General features: G+C 40.1%; 1 protein-coding gene across 3 annotated transcripts in view; it reads left to right on the top strand.

Annotated features, from left to right (window-relative positions):
- LOC137344902 (argininosuccinate lyase-like) overlaps positions 1 to 17,419 on the top strand; it is a 29,400-nt gene extending 11,981 nt beyond the window's left edge. For all 3 annotated transcript variants that reach the window (XM_068008164.1, XM_068008166.1, XM_068008165.1), the window contains exons 10-17: positions 519 to 581; positions 3,736 to 3,850; positions 4,931 to 5,015; positions 6,276 to 6,335; positions 11,527 to 11,610; positions 12,474 to 12,554; positions 15,774 to 15,880; positions 16,907 to 17,419. In XM_068008164.1, the coding sequence (XP_067864265.1) occupies positions 519 to 581; positions 3,736 to 3,850; positions 4,931 to 5,015; positions 6,276 to 6,335; positions 11,527 to 11,610; positions 12,474 to 12,554; positions 15,774 to 15,880; positions 16,907 to 17,054 (743 nt within the window). In that variant the 3' untranslated portion in view covers positions 17,055 to 17,419. The remainder of the gene's footprint in view (positions 1 to 518; positions 582 to 3,735; positions 3,851 to 4,930; positions 5,016 to 6,275; positions 6,336 to 11,526; positions 11,611 to 12,473; positions 12,555 to 15,773; positions 15,881 to 16,906) is intronic.
- Positions 17,420 to 17,751: the final 332 nt, after the last annotated feature.

Here is a 17,751-nt window from a genome sequence, read left to right as displayed (position 1 = left end):
TCAGCTGACCAAGGAGGAAGCCTCCGAAAGCTTGTGATTTTCAAATAAAACTGTTGGACTATAACCTGGTGTTGTAAGATTCCTTACAAGTTTTTATAGTTAGTTAAGACTGTGCTGATTAGTTACTGGTTACCTAAAAAGGCTAATTTTTTTCCCTTGTCAGTTTTTTTTGCATTCGTGAAAGTTTGTTGACATTCCTAAATTGAGAAAAGTGGGGCCTATGTATTCTGTATTGGCAATACAGCTTCACCAATAACTCTGGGTTGGAAGGCGATTTGAGTGCTGTCAGCTGTAGGTTGCCCAAGATGGTTAGGGAATGAGGAGAAAAATGGAGGAGATCATAATGACAATTTTTAAAAAGAAACCCAGTCTGTTGTATTTTCTTTAGGACAGATGACTTCATCTAACTTCCCTGGAGTTTAAATTGATGAAAACAGGTACCTCAACAAGTTTGTTTTTTGTCCATCGAGAATTAAACTGCATCACACTGACCGCTGAATTGCTTTATTGACTTTCAGAGCTGCAGTTTGAAGCTGTTAGTTTGAACAGCATGGATGCAACCGGTGGACGAGACTTTGTTGGTCAGTACAATTTGTTTCATTAAGTAAACAATCTGTAGATGATTATATAGAGAGTAAACACGTTCACGTTTGTTTCAAATATAAGCTGAGTAACATTGGATCTCCTGACCTACCAGCCTAACCGAATCGTCTTAGATTCTGCAGTCCAGCAATGCCTAGATTCTAAAATTCTGCTGCTTGTTTTCAAATCCCTCTCTATTCTCTGTAACCTCCTCCAGCCCGACAATCCTCTGAGATCTCTGCACTCCTCCAATTCTGGCCTCTTGTGCATCCCTGATTTTCATCGCTCCACCATTGGTGGCCGTGCCTTCAGCTGCCTAGGTCCTTAGGTCTGGAATTCCCTCCCTAAACCTCTCTACCTCTCCTCCTTTTAAAACGCTCCTTAAAACCTACCTCTTTGACCAAGTTTTAAGTCACCTATTGTAATATCTCCTTATGTGGCTCTGTGTCCAATTTTGTTTGATAATGCTCCTGTGAAGCACCTTGGGACATTTTACTACATTAAAGATGCTATATAAATGCAAGTTGTTGTTTTATTGAGGTATTCTCTATGTCTATATGTACCTTTTGTGTTGCTCATGAATAAAATCTTAAATCAGTTGAAACTGGAATAAATGATCCTGCACTTGACTTGTTACTTGACATTTCTGCCTAAGAATGGGATTGGATCAAAGGGATTTTGCCTGAGAGCAAGGTCGATATGGGAGGGTCCTGCCTGAGAGTAGGGTCAGATCAGTGGGATTCTGTCTAGAACGGGGATTCTACCTAGAAAAGAGGTGAGACAATAGCTGGACACCCAGCAGTGGTGGGAGAAAGGATGGGGCAGGTACTGCATGTTGCTTTAGAGTGGTGTTCATAGCTTTTGAGTTGTTGAATATGGGCAATTATCATGGTTTGCCAAATCTGCCCAACAGTTTAAACATGGCGGGTTAGACACAAGAGGAACAGATCGTTTTGTGTAACCACTTTTCTCTGGGATTAGCAGGATTGCAATAACAAAGAAAGCATTAAGGGAAGCATTTAGAACAAGTAACTGAGATTAATGGTGTATTTCAAAGATTCAGTTATAAAAGAAGCATTAAGAGAATCGACTGTTAAAGAAATTAAATGAGAGGAATTTTTCTTTTGACAAGTATTTCTCTACAGGGGATTATTTGTACAAATGCTGATAATTCCAGGAATGAGAGGTATGTGAGGATTGTTGATTGTGTTTCTGGACAGGCAGGGAAATATATCATCTGTTTAAAATACAAGAATGTTGATGTGCTGAAGCCAAGCAACATTATGAGGAGTTAAATTGTTGAAAAATAACGAGAGGAAGAAACAAGTAATGGATATTCATGTAGTGGGGGAAGTGAATATTCGTGGAAGGTTGTTGTAAGAGGAAGAAGAAAGAAGTGGGGGGGCGGTGGGAGAGTCATACAACTGAGAGAGGATCTTCTAGAGATAAGTTGGTGAACCATGTAGAAAAGACATAGATCCAAAACAGTACTTCAAACTAAATTGTAGAACAAGTAAACATAGGTTCAAGCTAACAAAAGGCAAGTTTAGCCTTTGATGTAAGGACGTTCTTTACATAAAGTGATCAGTAAATGAAATAAACTTCTGATTAGGATAGTGGAGGCAGAAATCCTAGAATTATTTCAGAAGCAGTTGGATTGTGGGACTGTCGGGTCTTTTCTGCATGCATGACCTTAGATGGCCAAATGACCTACATTTGTATCTATCTATCTTGTGACCTGTCATGAAACTTGCTTATTTGCACATTCTGCTGCAAGCCAAAAACATAAAATGCTGGAAACACTCCACAGGAGGTCAGGCAGCATCTGTGGCAGGATGTGACGAGTGGTGTCCTGCAGAGATCGATACTGGGGCCTCAGCTTTTCACTATATTTGTAAATGACTTGGATGAAGGAATAGAGAGCCGTATATCTAAGTTTGCTGACAACACTAAATTAGGTGGCATCGTAAATAGTGCATATGGGAGCAGAAAGTTGCAAAGGGACATTGATGGATTAGGTAAAACTGTGGCAGATGTAGTTTAATGTGGGAAAGTGTGAGGTCATCCACTTTGGATCTAAGAAAGAAAGATAGATCAGAGTATTTCCTAAATGGCAAGAAGCTAGGAACTTGGATAAGCAGAGAGGTTTATAGATCCAAGTACAAAAATCACTAAAAGCTAGTGGACTGGTACAAAAAATAATTAAATAGTCTAATGGAATGTTGGCATTTAGCTCGAGGGCTGGAATACAAAGGAGTGGAAGTTGATGTTTGAGCTGTACAGAGCTGTGGTTAGACCCCATCTGGAGTACTGCCTTCAGTTCTGGGTACTGCACCTCAGGAAGGATATATTAACCTTTGAGGGGGTGCAGTGCAGATTCACCAGAATGATACCTGGGCTAAAAGGGTTAAATTATGAGGACAAGTTGCGTAGACTAGACTTATATTAAGTTGAATATAGAAGATTAAAGGGTGATCTAATTGAGGTGTTTAAGATAGATATATATATATATATATATATATATCTTAATGATTTGCTCTGGTGGGAGAGTCCAGAACAAGGGGGCATAACCTTAAAATTACTTCTCGGTCATTCAGGGTTGATGTCAGAAAGCACTTCTTCACACAAAGGGTAGTAGCAATCTGGAAAACTCTCCCCCCAAAAAAAGCTGTTGAGTCACTTGAAAATTTCAAAACTGAGATTGATAGATTTTTGTTAGACAAGGATATTGAGGGTTACCAAACCAAGGTGGGTAGATGGAGTTAAGATACAAATCAGTCATGATCTAATTGAATGGCAGAACAGGCTCGAGGGGCTGAATGGCCTACTCCTGTTCCTGTGGAGATAGAAACAGAGTTTCGCTCCACAGATGCTGCCTGACCTGCTGAGTGTTTCCAGCATTTAGTTTCTATTTCAGTTTTCCAGTATCCACAGTACTGTATTTTGCTTTTGTTCTGCTGTAAGTGAGCGTATTTCATATATTTCCTTTTTTGGGGGATAAAGGAGGAACTGAAGAATCCTGCAAGGTCTCAAAGTAAATGAACTGCAGTTATAAGCTAAATGTTCATGGGTGTATTTTTTTATGTGAATTAACGAATACCACAATTGAGTCCATAGGTTATGTGGTTAACATTTTTCTTTGGTTTATTAAAGCTGAGATTCTGTTCTGGTGCTCCCTGTGTCTGATTCACCTGAGTAAGATATCTGAGGATCTAATAATTTACAACACCAAGGAATTTGGATTTATAACCCTGTCTGATGCCTACAGGTAATTCCATAATCAGTAATTTAGTCATTCTTTCAATTGGAGTTGGTGGCCATTAGGGATACATTTCATCTGGAATTAAATGTGTAACTTTTCCAGGGGGTGCAGTTGGCAGTTAAAAATTATAACAGGTTTTATATGAAGAGGCATGAGCAATCTGCAACCTGAAATACATCCAAAATAACAACATGCAAATCTCGGCCATGAGGCTATTTGGACGGATCATTCAAGATAGACCTGTTTGTTTTTTCTAGCATATTTCCTTTATGGATAATTGTTTAGTAACATGATGGGATTTCTGCTGTGACATCTGTGAGGCTTTTGGTTTATGTGCAGATGCTTATCTTCCTGTGAGGTAATCTTTTGTGCAAGTGAGAAATTGTAACTTTAGATAGAAGATGATAGTGAAAAAGTAGAGGTGATTAGCTTAACTTTTTTTTAAAAAAAGTCAGTCACCCAGGTTAGCCCAGTGTATACATTGCTGAGTTACTGTTAGGACTACTGACAAGGAGACCTGAGTTTAAATCCCAATTGCATTTGAATCTTGTTTATATTCCATATACTTTAGAGTTTATCACTGACGCTGCCAACAGCAAACGCCTAATGTGAATGTAGTGACACTCCTGCTGTTGGGTGACATATGCCACCAAAATAGATCTTTTCAGCTGTGCCTCAAGTGGTCAAAAAACATGGCTACCGGCAGGCTGCGCCGCCAAAACCATTGCGCCCACAATGTCAGTCTGACTGCAGTAGAAACGGTTCGGTTTATATTTGAGGAAAGTTTCTACAGCTGTGGTAGTGACAATGGAGAACTGCTTCCTGAAGTAGTTGCCCAATATAAATGGGCCTTAAGAGGAAGTTTCTACTTGCTTGGTACAATTATTTGTGAAAGGGAGTGGAACTGTCTGAAAGGCTGCGATTACTCACAGTGCCAGCAGGCTACTTTGTTCCACTTCCATTTAGAGGAAGATCGTTTGTGTATGCCTGAGAGTGGAATAAGGGAAGAGAAGAGAGGAACTGCTATACGCATACAATAGACCATTTAGGTGTTTGATTGTAGTGAGAGTTTACTTGTTCTTTCAGCACGGGGAGTAGCCTGATGCCCCAGAAGAAGAATGCAGACAGTTTGGAACTGATACGAGGCAAGGCTGGACGTGTATTTGGGCGGGTAAGGATATCGTGTGACGGTGTGAAAAGTCACATCAGTTCAGCTGTTCCCTCATTCTAACTCAATGATTATTTATAACTGAGCTTCAAATTTTGAATGTCAATCAACAAGTCCAAATACAATCACGTCTAAATTATTGATTAGTATTTGTGCATTTCCTCATGAAAGACAATGTTCCAATTTCAAAAACTCATCATTTTTTTAAAAAGAGGAACAAAAATGACAAGTCACCAAGATATTGAGAAGTGAAGACACATTTGCCAGAATTGTGTGGAGGTTTACGTAAGATCTGACCTGGTTTGTTTGATGTTTTCACACACGTACTACAAAGTACAAAATATTTATGACTCAGCGCTGTTGTCTCTCAGCTTCTGTATATGTGCACTCGCTCGCTCACTCTCATTAAAACTATTTTACAACACCAAGTTATAGTCCAACAATTTTATTTTAAATTCACAAGCTTTCGGAGGCTTCCCCCTTCGTCAGGTGAACGATGTGAAAAAAAAAATCACCTGACGAAGGGGGAAGCCTCCGAAAGCTTGTGAATTTAAAATAAAATTGCTGGACTATAACTTGGTGTTGTAAAATTGTTTACAATTGTCAACCCCAGTCCATCACCGGTATCTCCACATCATTAAAACTAGTATTCAGAAAGGGGTTTCCGTGCAAAAATTCCCAATTTGTAATTCCCAACTGTTAATGTAGACCACCTGGAAATAGTTTTTTGTCCCCCAATATTTCCCCCTCCTTTTGCTAGAGTAGTTTCACAGATGCCTTGTCTTCCAGTACATTGTCCAAGTGACCATTTTTCACACGAGCCTTAACAATGAGTGTCAGCTGTCTATTCACCACTTGAAGGCATCAAGTCTGGTCCTTGTGTGAACTTTCCAGCAGGTGTTAATGAAAAGGCACCACATATGTTTATCACCCCTCCCCTCCCGTTATCACATCCCCAGCCCAGGATCACAGTAGCCAGTTGACTGATGCATTTGAGAATTTTTTTCATTGAAGCTCTTAGTTGATTCTGGGTTGCAGAAATGTGATATTTACTGTAAAATCCACTGCATAATTTGAAATTCAGTGCAATTTTTCAATGATCTTGATTATATGACTTGTGTGCTGGTATAATTGGTCTTTTGCTGGCAACCTAGTGTAAACATCATGTGTGCAACCAATTCATCAGATTTTACAATGTTTGAAAGCATTTATTCCCCATCGCTATTTTTCTATTTAGTATACTTTTTTTCTTCCTTTTTACAGTGCTCTGGATTTTTGATGAATCTTAAGGGACTGCCAAGCACGTACAATAAGGATCTGCAGGTAAACAGGGCCTGTTTCAGGATATGTGTCTCAATATACTTCAACAGTAAAGTTGCAATCAATCATATCATTCTTTTTGTTTCCTTTCCCAAAAATCTCTTTTGAGTTTTGCTGAAAAGATAAAAAGGTGGTAGTACTTTTGTATTTAAGGCTAATGTACAGATTTTGTAAAAATGTCTCAGAAAATGTTTGTTTATTGTCTGGCACATTTTTTTTATAACCTAAAACTATCACCACCACAACCATGACTGTTGGTAGAACTGTCACCACCAGTACTTCACCCTAGTATTCTAAAATTAACTGGCCATTCTTCTCATTGCTGTTTGTGGAATCTTGCTGTGTACAAAATGGCTGCTGCATTTACCAACATAAAAAGTGACAACATGTCAAAAAGTAATTTACTGGATGTGAAGAGTCTTGGGAATGTTGAGAGATATGATAAGACACTATATAGCATTTATGTAGGAGGGGTTCTAAATGAATTTTTTGCATCTGTTTTCACTATGGAGAAGGACGATGTAGACATAGAAATACGGCAGGGGGACTGTGATATACTCGAACATATTAACATCGAGCGGGAGGAGTTATTGGCGGTTTTAGCAGGCCTAAAAATGGATAAATCCCCAGGCCCGGACGAAATGTATCCCAGGCTACTGTGTGAGGCAAAGGAGGAGATTGCGGGGGCTCTGACACATATATTCAGAACCTCTCTGGCCACAGGGGATGTGCCAGAGGACTGGAGAACCGCTAATGTAATACCATTATTCAAGAAGGGGAGTAGGGAAAAACCGGGGAACTACAGGCCAGTGAGCCTAACATCAGTGGTAGGAAAATTATTGGAAAAAATTCTGAAGGACAAAATTAGTCTCCACTTGGAGAAGCAAGGATTAATCAGGGATAGTCAACATGGCTTTGTCAAGGGAAGATCATGTCTGACTAATTTGATTGAATTTTTTGAGGGGGTGACGCAGTGGATGTGGTATACATGGATTTCAGTAAGGCCTTCGATAAAGTCCCCCACAGGAGACTGGTCAAGAAGGTACGAGCCCATGGAATCCAGGGTGCCTTGGCACTTTGGATACAAAACTGGCTTAGTGGCAGAAGGCAGAGGGTGATGGTCGAAGGTTGTTTTTGTGACTGGAAGCCTGTGGCCAGTGGGGTACCACAGGGATCGGTGCTGGGTCCCTTGCTGTTTGTGGTCTACATTAATGACTTGGATATGAATGTAAAAGGTATGATCAGTAAGTTCGCTAATGATACAAAAATTGGTAGGGTGGTAAATAGCGAGGAGGATAGCCTCAGTCTGCAGGACGATATAGATGGGTTGGTCAGATGGGCGGAACAGTGGCAAATGGAATTTAACCCGGAAAAGTGCGAGGTGATGCACTTTGGAGGGACTAACAAGGCAAGGGAATACACAATGAATGGGAGGACCCTAGGCAAGACAGAGGGTCAGAGGGATCTTGGTGTGCAAGTTCACAGATCCCTGAAGGCGGCGGAACAGGTAGATAAGGTGGTAAAGAAGGCATATGGGATACTTGCCTTTATTAGCCGAGGCATAGAATATAAGGGCAAGGAGGTTATGATGGAGCTGTATAAAACACTGGTTAGGCCACAGCTGGAGTACTGTGTGCAGTTCTGGTCGCCACACTACAGGAAGGATGTGATTGCTTTGGAGAGGGTGCAGAGGAGATTCACCAGGATGTTACCAGGGCTGGAGCGCTTCAGCTATGAAGAGAGACTGGGAAGATTGGGTTTGTTTTCCTTGGAGCAGAGGAGGCTGAGGGGGGACATGATTGAGGTGTACAAAATTATGAGGGGCACAGATAGGATGGATACTAAGGAGCTTTTTCCCTTCGTTGAGGGTTCTATAACAAGGGGACATAGATTCAAGGTAAAAGGCGGGAGGTTTAGAGGGGATTTGAGAAAGAACTTTTTCACCCAGAGGGTGGTTGGAGTCTGGAACTCACTGCCTGAAAGGGTTGTGGAGGCAGGAACCCTCACAACATTCAAGAAGCATTTGGATGAGCACTTGAAATGCCATAGCATACAAGGCTACGGACCAAATGCTGGAATATGGGATTAGAGTAGACAGGGCTGATGGCCGGCGCGGACACGATGGGCCGAAGGGCCTCTATCCGTGCTGTATAACTCTATGACTCTATGACTCTATATAAATACATTCACCATATAGATCAAAATACCTTCTCCACTTAACCTGATCACCATTTTTTACCATTCAAAATTTTCACATGCTCACAATTACACTTTATTGAATTCTAGTGGGGGGGGGGGGGGGAGAAAAAAATGCATTTAATGTAAGCTAGTGAAAATTTCTCCTGAAATTCTAGTGACAACACTGTAAAGGAGTTGTGCAAGTTAGTTGAGCCCAGTAGTCAGCTGGAAGACGGCTAAATCAATGTCCTTAGTTAGAATCTAAGCTTAGTGCTTCGAAAGAAAGCATGTCACACTGAGGCCAAGTTGAGAATGGTTACAAATTTCAGATCTGCTCTAGACATACTCTTGGGTTAGCATCCCCGTTGTCTCCCATAAGCAGACTCTATGTCCCTCACAGGCAGGAATTTACTTTCACCACCCAATATCTAGACATGCAAAAGTCTGACTTTACGGGTGTAACAATGAGACCCCCTTGTTTTATGAACTGGATATTGTGATCATCGCATGAGCCCCCACACGTACTTCTCTGATCTTCCAGAGGTGGACTGATTATCACTTAATTTGCAGTCAGTAAGTGAATGTACAGATTAACTGTTCTAGCAATTCTCACCTTAGTTCAACTTGGGTCCCTCCTCATAAATAAGAAAAAAATAATAAAAATTCTCCACACTGCCCTAGTTAGCTGTCTAATTAACACTTTTCATCAGCCCTATCACTGAATCAGACCAGTTCTGGGGCTGGTGGGCTCTTTTTTTAAGGTAGACCGGTCTGGACCTTATCTGCTTCTCCCAATTGACCCTGAACATGTGTTCTTTCGTGGCCCCCCTCAACATGAAGTTTGACTTTTTGGACCTCTGATTCTTCCTCTGTTCAGAAGTTGGCCAGTAGAGCTAGTAATTAAACTGGCTACTGTCCATGTGTGGGTGGGAATTACTTGAAACTAGCTCCTGTGGCCCTCAAACCATCAGATATTCCAGTCTTTAATGTGTAAATGTTTATCAGAAGTGTTTGAATGTGTTAACAACTTATCTACTTATCTCAGTTGATAAAGGTAATAGTTTTGATGGCTGGCTCATTAACTCTTAGTTGAATCTATCATTGGTATGGTAGGTTAGTAATTATGTTACTGAACTAGTAATCCAGAGGCCTGGACTAAATCCAAAGAATGTGAATTTAAATCTCGTCATGGCAGTTTGAGAATTTGAGTTCAGTTTTTAAAAGAATTCTGGAAATGAAAAGCTGGTATCAGTAAAAATGACCATGAAGCTGTCGGATTGTTGTAAAAACACTAATGTCCTTTAGGGAAGGAAACTTGCCGTCCTTACCTTACACACCAATGTAGTTCACTCTTAACTGCTCTCCAAAGTGGCCTAGCAAGTCACTCGGTTGTATTAAACCACTGCAGTTCAAGAAGAAGGCCCACCAGTACTTTCTCGGGGCAACCAGGGATGAGCAATAAATGCTGGTCTTGCCGGTGACACCCAAATAATGAGAATTAATTTGAATTCAAAAATATTCATACCAATCCCCTCTTTGCCTTGGTGGCACTAGTTTACATCTCTCCATCAAGGTGGCAGAAAGGATGCTGCACCATTGAGAATTAACCCGTAAAAATCCTGAACCTGAGTTGATATAAAATAGCCAATAATCCTTATGTTAGACCAGTTTCATTGGGGCAGAACTTGCTCCCGAAATAACAGAGAGCTCAACAGCGCTCTCCATTTTTTTAATGGCGAATCGAAGGAGCACGTTGCCGCATTTGCACACTCGCAGTAAAATGCGGAAGTCATGAACTTGCTCCTTTCGGTTCGCCAGCAATTTGACAGCTGCGAATTAAAGGGCCATCGCACACAACGATCATAGAAATCACTGAAAAATCGCAAACTTGCTCATCCGCCCAGCTGGAACGTAACTAATTACGCCACCAAAACGTAGGCTTGAAAATACCAGGACTAAACTAAAAGTTTTAAAAGCGCAACAGCTCTTTATGACTGCCAAACAACTAAAAATTAAATTTAAAAATGTGGAGTCTCATATTTCTCCTTTATTTGAAGAATATTTGGTCATTTAAAATTTAATTTTTTTTTACTTTTTCCTCCTTTTTCCTCCTGTCTCTAATTTAATCTCAATTATTTCTTTGGCTTTTTATTAATTTTTTTTTTACAATGACTTCCAGAATGCTAACTTTAAATGAATGAAGTCTGCTTGCCTGCTTGTGTGCGTGACTTCTATTCTCGGTCATTTCCATGCGAATCAAGTTCAGAGGCTCGGTTGATTCAGCACAATTCTTTAAAAGTCCAAAATCACGCAAGTCGACGCCAAAGAGCCCGCAGTAGGTACAAATGTAAATTTATTTCGCAGGAGCTGCAGTGATCGTTGCCATGCCACTCTGCGCAAGTTCTGCCCCATTGTTCTTTAGCTATGTAATGCTGAGCCAATGCAAGCCAGGTTCTTACTATTAAAGGTGCTATGACTTTTGATCCTTGTTCTGTGCTGAGTTAGCTGATCTTCTCCATGGCAGTTGTAGAGGTGCTATAATTGGTTTAGTGTTTCTGGATTAGGAGGGAATAATCATCCGGGGTTCCTGTTCCTATCACTAACCAGTGAGCCCTGCTGGAGCATCAGCTGAGGAGAGAATCAGAGTTGGTTGTTATGTCCTCACCCCACGATTAAATAGACTGTCAACGCTCACCGTAAAGACTCTCACAAGAAGAATGATGACTTGGATGAGTTCCAGGAGAGCAGCCAGCACTCATAACATCCTAAAACCGTAGAATTTTAGGTAAGGAGGCCATTCAGCCCATCTTGTCTGTGCTGCTAGAATGGTGAATGTTGCTCGAATCCAAAACTAATTCCACTGTCCTGCTCTCTCTCCAAAGCCCTCTTCCTGTACATCAGCAAGAAATTGACCTATTTGGGAGGGAAGGGGAGAAAAATGGGGGTGGAGAAAGAAAGAAGGAAAGAAGGAAGTGTTGTCTGTTACTGACTATGAGAATCTCTTTCACTTTTACAGGAAGATAAAGAGGCAATGTTTGAAACCATTGACACTGTTACCGCAGTACTCCAAGTCGCATCGGGCGTATTCTCTACATTACAGGTAATAGCCTCTTTTTAATGTTCAGAAAATTAATGCTGAGTGGCAAAATGGGCTAAACCTTTGCCTTTCATTTCTGGGGCCTCGATTGGAATCCAGCCCAGATTGGTGGAATCAGCGTTTGCTCCATCTGCTGGCTGTAAGAACACTGTCAAACCTGGAGAGCACGAGTCCACTGCACCAAACTGCCTCCAATTTGGCATTAGTTTGTATAATTTCACTCAGAGGTATGGGAAGTGGAAAGATTCACATTACTGCAGTAGCTTTTCTGAGGAAAGACTAAAGAACTTCAGGACTGAGTTAGGGAGTTTTAACCTGTACGTAACCTGGGAATCCATCTGATGCAGACATTCGATGACAAAATTGGAAAAACTGTTCCATCCCCTAGGATTTGAAATCCTAGCAAATTTAATTTAAAAATTAAAATGCCTCATTAATTATATGATTAGTATTTAACAGTTATTAATTTAAAGGATACCTTTTTAAATCTATTACTCTAACTAAAACAGGAATTATTCTATGACTAGTTTTAAATTTGTGCTTTTTTAAAAAATGAAGATTTATTAAGTTTTTATTACTGGCACTTGTCCGGTTGCAGAGATGGTGCGACTTTTACGCAATGCCGGGACAAATACTTAAATTCCTGCTAAATGCTTGTAGGAATCAGGAAGGAAAGTCTAAGCCGAGTATTTTTTTGTTCAAAGACAACATTAGTCTATCACTTGACTTTTTAAAAAATTACTCAACATTCTCCTGGGGCTAATGTTTTGTTCTATAAAGGGGGGAGTTATTTTGAACAAGAAGCATTTCCCCTTTTAAGAAGAGACTATTTAGTTAATTGTGTGTGATGTTACCTTCTCCTGAAGATTCATGAAAATGCCATGAAGAAAGCTTTGAGCCCAGACATGCTGGCTACAGATCTGGCCTATTACTTGGTTCGAAAGAAGGTGAGTATTTATACTACGCAATGAAGCTGAGACTTAATTTTTTTTTAAATTCCCATGACTTCACCAGTGAATTTGGCAGCTACCTGGGCATAGCAACTGGAGATGTTCCAGTGAGGCAGCAATTGTGGATTAGGAACAAAGGTACAGGAGTAGGCCATTCAGCCCCTCGAGCCTGTTCCACCATTCAATGAGATCATGGCTGATCTGTGTCCTAATTCCATCCACCCCTGCCTTGGCTCTATATCCCTTAATATCCTTGGCTAACAAAAATCTATCAATCTCAAGACTTAAAATTATTAATTGAGCTAGCATTTACTGCTTTTTGTGGGAGAGAGTTCCACACTTCTACCGCCCTTTGCGTGAAGAAGTGTTTCCCAACTTCTCTTCTGAATGGCCTGGCTCTGATTTTAAGGTTTTTGGCCCCTTGTCCTAGACTCCCCCACCAGCAAGAAAGGGTAGAGAGAGAAAATCCTCATCAATTCCTTTCAAAATCCTAAAAACCTCAATCAAATCACCCCTTAACCTTCTATATTCAAGGGAATTCAAATCTATTTTATGTAATCTCTCCTCATAATATAATCCTTGGAACCTTGGTAACATTCTGGTGAATCTGCACTGCACTCCTTCCAACGCCATTATATCCTTTCTAAGGTGTGGTGTCCAGAACTGTACACAGTAGTCCAGATGTGGTCTAACCTGGGCTTTGTATAACTGTAGCAAAACTTCCTCCCCTTTTATATTCTAGGGAATCTTACAACACCAGGTTATAGTCCAACAAATTTATTTTAAAATCACAAGCTTTCGGAGATTATCTCCTTCGTCAGATGATTGAATGAAAAGGTTCTCAAATCGCATATCTTATACGATGTTGGGACAGCATCACACCAATCAAAAGGTGTCGTTGTTATTCAAACAGGCCAGTCACGGAGAACAGCACGTCCCAGTACACTCGATATACATTGTGTCTTTTACACAGGCAGGCAGAAAGAAACTTAAAATGGCAGAGAGAGAGAGAATTTTAAAAAACATATAAATTTTTTCCCCCTTTTTGCTGGTGGGGTTACGTGTAGCGTGACATGAACCCAAGATCCCGGTTGAGGCCATCCTCATGGGTGCGGAACTTGGCTATCAACTTTATATTCTAGCCCTCTAGTTATAAGGGCTAACATTCGATTAGCCTTTTTGATTATTTATTGCATCCAACTACTACATTTTAGTGATCTGTGTACATAGAGCCCTAAATCTCTTTGGAGCTCACCATTTAATAAATACTCAGATCGATCCTTTTATGTTCCAAAATGGATGACCTCACACTTACCTGCTTGAAATCCATTTGCCACAGTTTTGCCCGCTCACTTAATTTATCAATGTCTCTTTGTAATTTTACGCTGTCATCTCCTGCCACCAATCTTTGTGTCATCTGCAAACTTGGATATATGGCTCTCTATATTTATTAATGACTTTGATAACACAATAGTGAATAGTTGAGGCTCCAGCACAGATCTTTGTGGAACACCACTAGTCACTTCCTTCCAATTCAAGTACATGCCCATTATCCCTACTCTCTTTTCTCCTAATCAGGTCAATAATTTGCCTTCAATTCCATGAGCTTTAATTTTAGCTAACAGTCTCTTATGTGGAATCTTATCAAATGCCTTCTGGAAGTCAATACAAACTACATCCCTAGACATCCCCCTGTCTACTACTTTAGTTACTTCCTCAAAAAATTCAATTAGGTTCATTAGACATGACCTACCCTTTACAAACCCATGTTGGTTCTTTCCAATCAGCTCAAATTTCTCAGTGCTCAGTCACACTGTCCTTTATTATAGATTCTAATAACTTCCCCACAACAGACGTTAGACTAACTGGTCTATAATTTCCTGGTTTCTCTTTCACACCTTTCTTAAATAATGGAGTTATATTTGCAATTTTCCAATCTAATGGGACAAGTCCTGAATGGAGAGAGCTTTGGAAGATTATGGCTAAAGCATCTGCAATTTCCTCATCTACTTCCTTTAGACCCTGGGGTGGAAACCATCAGGTCCTGGGAATTTGTCAGTCTTTAGTGCCATTATTTTTTCTAATACTGTTTTCTTGATTGCATTAACTTTAATGAGTTCTAGTCCTTGATTCATTATTAGTTTCCCTGGAATGTCAGGTATATTATTCTCTCCCTCTACTGTGAAGACTGACACACAGCAATTATTCAACAAGTCTGCTATTTCCTTATTTTCATTTACAATATTATTAGCAAGGAACTTCTTACTTGAACCCGCCGCCCCCCCCCCCCCCCCCCGCCAATCTGTAACAACAATGAAACCGTCTGGTCCATCAGCCATCAGGCTGTTTCCATTGACCAATTCTAAATAGGTCTATTTAAGATCAGCTATTGCATTACAGCCTAGTGCTCTAAGCTTGGACTATCCCAATAGGGAATCTAGAGCCACTGGGCATTGAGTTCAGTAACACAAGTGCCTACCCAGCAACTTCTAATTGGATAGATAAGATCTGCTGCTTTGCTCTGCAAACTTGGCTGTATTCTGCTGCTATCTCCACTTGATCAACCTCCAACTCTCCTGTTGAGGGTGACGCTGATGTTGTTTTCACAGTATCTCAATGTAAACCTTTGCTGTACTATGGTGACTACAATTAAGAAATTGTATATCTGTCCCATTGATAAAATTGGGACGTGCACCATGATTCTGTATTCCTTTCTGGTTTTCTTATGCACAGATTGCTTTGCTCCCATGATATTTAATACTTTAGCAGTGATAAAAATAAAATCTTTTGCCTTTTTGTTTTTACGTGAAATAATCCTTGGAAATACAGGTTCAGACAGGATGTTGTTACAACTTGTCATGCATTAAGCACTGATAAAGGATGGAAAGTGACTGAACTGAGATCTTTTTGTTTTTGTGCCTTGTTTTGTTAAAGCTTTCTATCATTACAGAAACCTAACCATGGTTTCAATGGTGCAGCCTTTCCAACTCAGTCTGGTTAACATCCAGTACTCTGGTTTCTAAAGTAACCTCTCTCTATAATGGGCCTGTCCTGCCTAGTTCTGTTAAAGACTACAAACGTCTCACTGTATTGAACGATATACAGTTACAAATTCTATTACCACATGAATGAAGTTATTGTGTGTGTGTGTATTTTTCAGTCGGTTTATATTTTGTTATTATGCCTGAATTCTTGACCAGATCTGTCTCGTTGCAGATGCCATTTAGAGAAGCCCACAGTGCTTCTGGAAGAGCTGTTCATTTGGCAGAAAAGAAGGGTATTGAAGTAAATCAACTCTCGCTGGATGACTTGAAGACCATTAGGCATGTATTATAGATCTGTTGTGTTCTTATTTATTGATACAGATTAGTATGAGTAGATGTCAATACACAAAACAGTGATCAGTCACGATAGGTTGGTGATTCATTGTTCGTATTATTACATCTTCAGCGGCATTGCTCGGGGTCAAAGAGTGGAGGCATGGGAACAAGCAAGAGGGTAGTGTGAGGAACAGGTGGGAGTTATGGGCTAAGTTTCCTTGGAGGAGATGGGAAATGGGGGGACAGGGAGCGAGCAGTAGGAAGTCCAGGAGATGCAGTGCTGGTGAAGCTGGAGGGCTGGAAGAGAAAGAGGCAGAAGGTCAACTGTTAAGATAGTGTAGGACTTACCTCTTCTTTTCTGTATTTCTTGAGCTTCACATGAATATTGAAGCTGGGAAATCTATTGATATCTGAAGGGGAGCTGAATTTTTTCTTTACTATCTGGTTTACCAGAAGTGGAACTGATTTTTTTCCCCCCTAGTACTTAATTCTTTCCACTGTGAAAAACATCTAAATAATGCTTTTACACCTAAGATTAGAACAGTTATATGTTGGTTAAGTTTTAACCAATTAACTTGAAATTTACCAATCATTTATTGGGAAACAGATACTGAGATTTTAAAAATTTGTGTCTCCTTTCCACATCAAGCAAGGAAGCAAATTTAAACTAAAAAGTTTCAAAAGACTTCAGGTTGACAGTGAACAAAAACATCTTTGTCAAAATATTGGCAAACCCCTGTCTGAAGTACCCATGAAAGAGTTTTACTATGAACTTCCATTGTTTTTGCTTCTCTTGTGTGTCTACTGTAGATGTAATTTTGTAATGGGGGGGTTAATTTAAAATCAAGTTAAACAGAATGTGATCAATTATAGTAATTACAATAATGGGCAGGGTGGGCATGTGTTGGGGCTTTACCGCATGAGTGTTGTGTCCTGTATTGAGACAATCACAGTCGTGGTAAATCTCCTGGGATACAAAGACCTAATTGTGGAGGAGAACCTAATAAAATGTCTTTTTTTTTACAAAAGCCCTCTGTTTGAGAGTGATGTGTCAAAGGTGTGGAATTACACCAACAGTGTGGAGCAGTACGCAGCAGCCGGAGGCACCGCACGCAGCAGCGTGACTGCCCAGATCGAGCAACTGAGAGCATGGCTAAAAAGAAGACAGAGCACTTAAGATTGTCAAATCTTTTAAACACTAATAGCAGATAGATAGAACACCAAGTGATTTTCAGTAAAAGCACACAAGATTTTTGACTTGTTAACCATAGGAAGAGTTTTCTACCAAGAGAAAACATAAATTCTACTGAATCTTTAGAAATATCGATGGTTATTGGATTAAGACAAAATGTGGCAGGCAGATTGCTGTGTTGATTGTGTTAAATTGAGCAATGATAATTGACAGTAAATTGAACTTGAATCGATATTTAAATTGTAAAAGTTTGCTGTTTGTAAAGACTATCCTATGGTACTGTATCCTGCTGTAATTCACAGCTGGTCTATAAGGGAAAATTTAAGCAAATAAATCTTATTGGAATATGGTCCGAGACTGATTTCACTGTGCTGTACATCCAGTTTTATTTTAATTTCTTCAGGAGTGAAAATTTAACTGTGTTGACTAGAAAAAGAAATCTCAAACTGGGGCATTTAGTCGCCCATTTATAGTAGAGAACTGCTTCCTGGTCCAATTCTCGAAAGCTGGCTCACACATGAGCTGCTGTTGAAACCACCCTGTTGGGGTTGAAGGGTAATTTATTACAACAGTCAGGATGGAAACTTCAGAGAAAAAAATGGCAACTGTCAAGCTGGAGCATTCCTGAGCACCTCCATACAGCCTGTTCTGTTCTACGCAACTGAAGTCATGTCCTCTAGGA

Source organism: Heptranchias perlo, chromosome 28 (genome assembly GCF_035084215.1).
Source record: "Heptranchias perlo isolate sHepPer1 chromosome 28, sHepPer1.hap1, whole genome shotgun sequence".
NCBI classification, from domain to species: domain Eukaryota; kingdom Metazoa; phylum Chordata; class Chondrichthyes; order Hexanchiformes; family Hexanchidae; genus Heptranchias; species Heptranchias perlo.
Note: the sequence above shows the minus strand (reverse complement) of the source record. Positions and strands in the feature narration are given on the sequence as shown.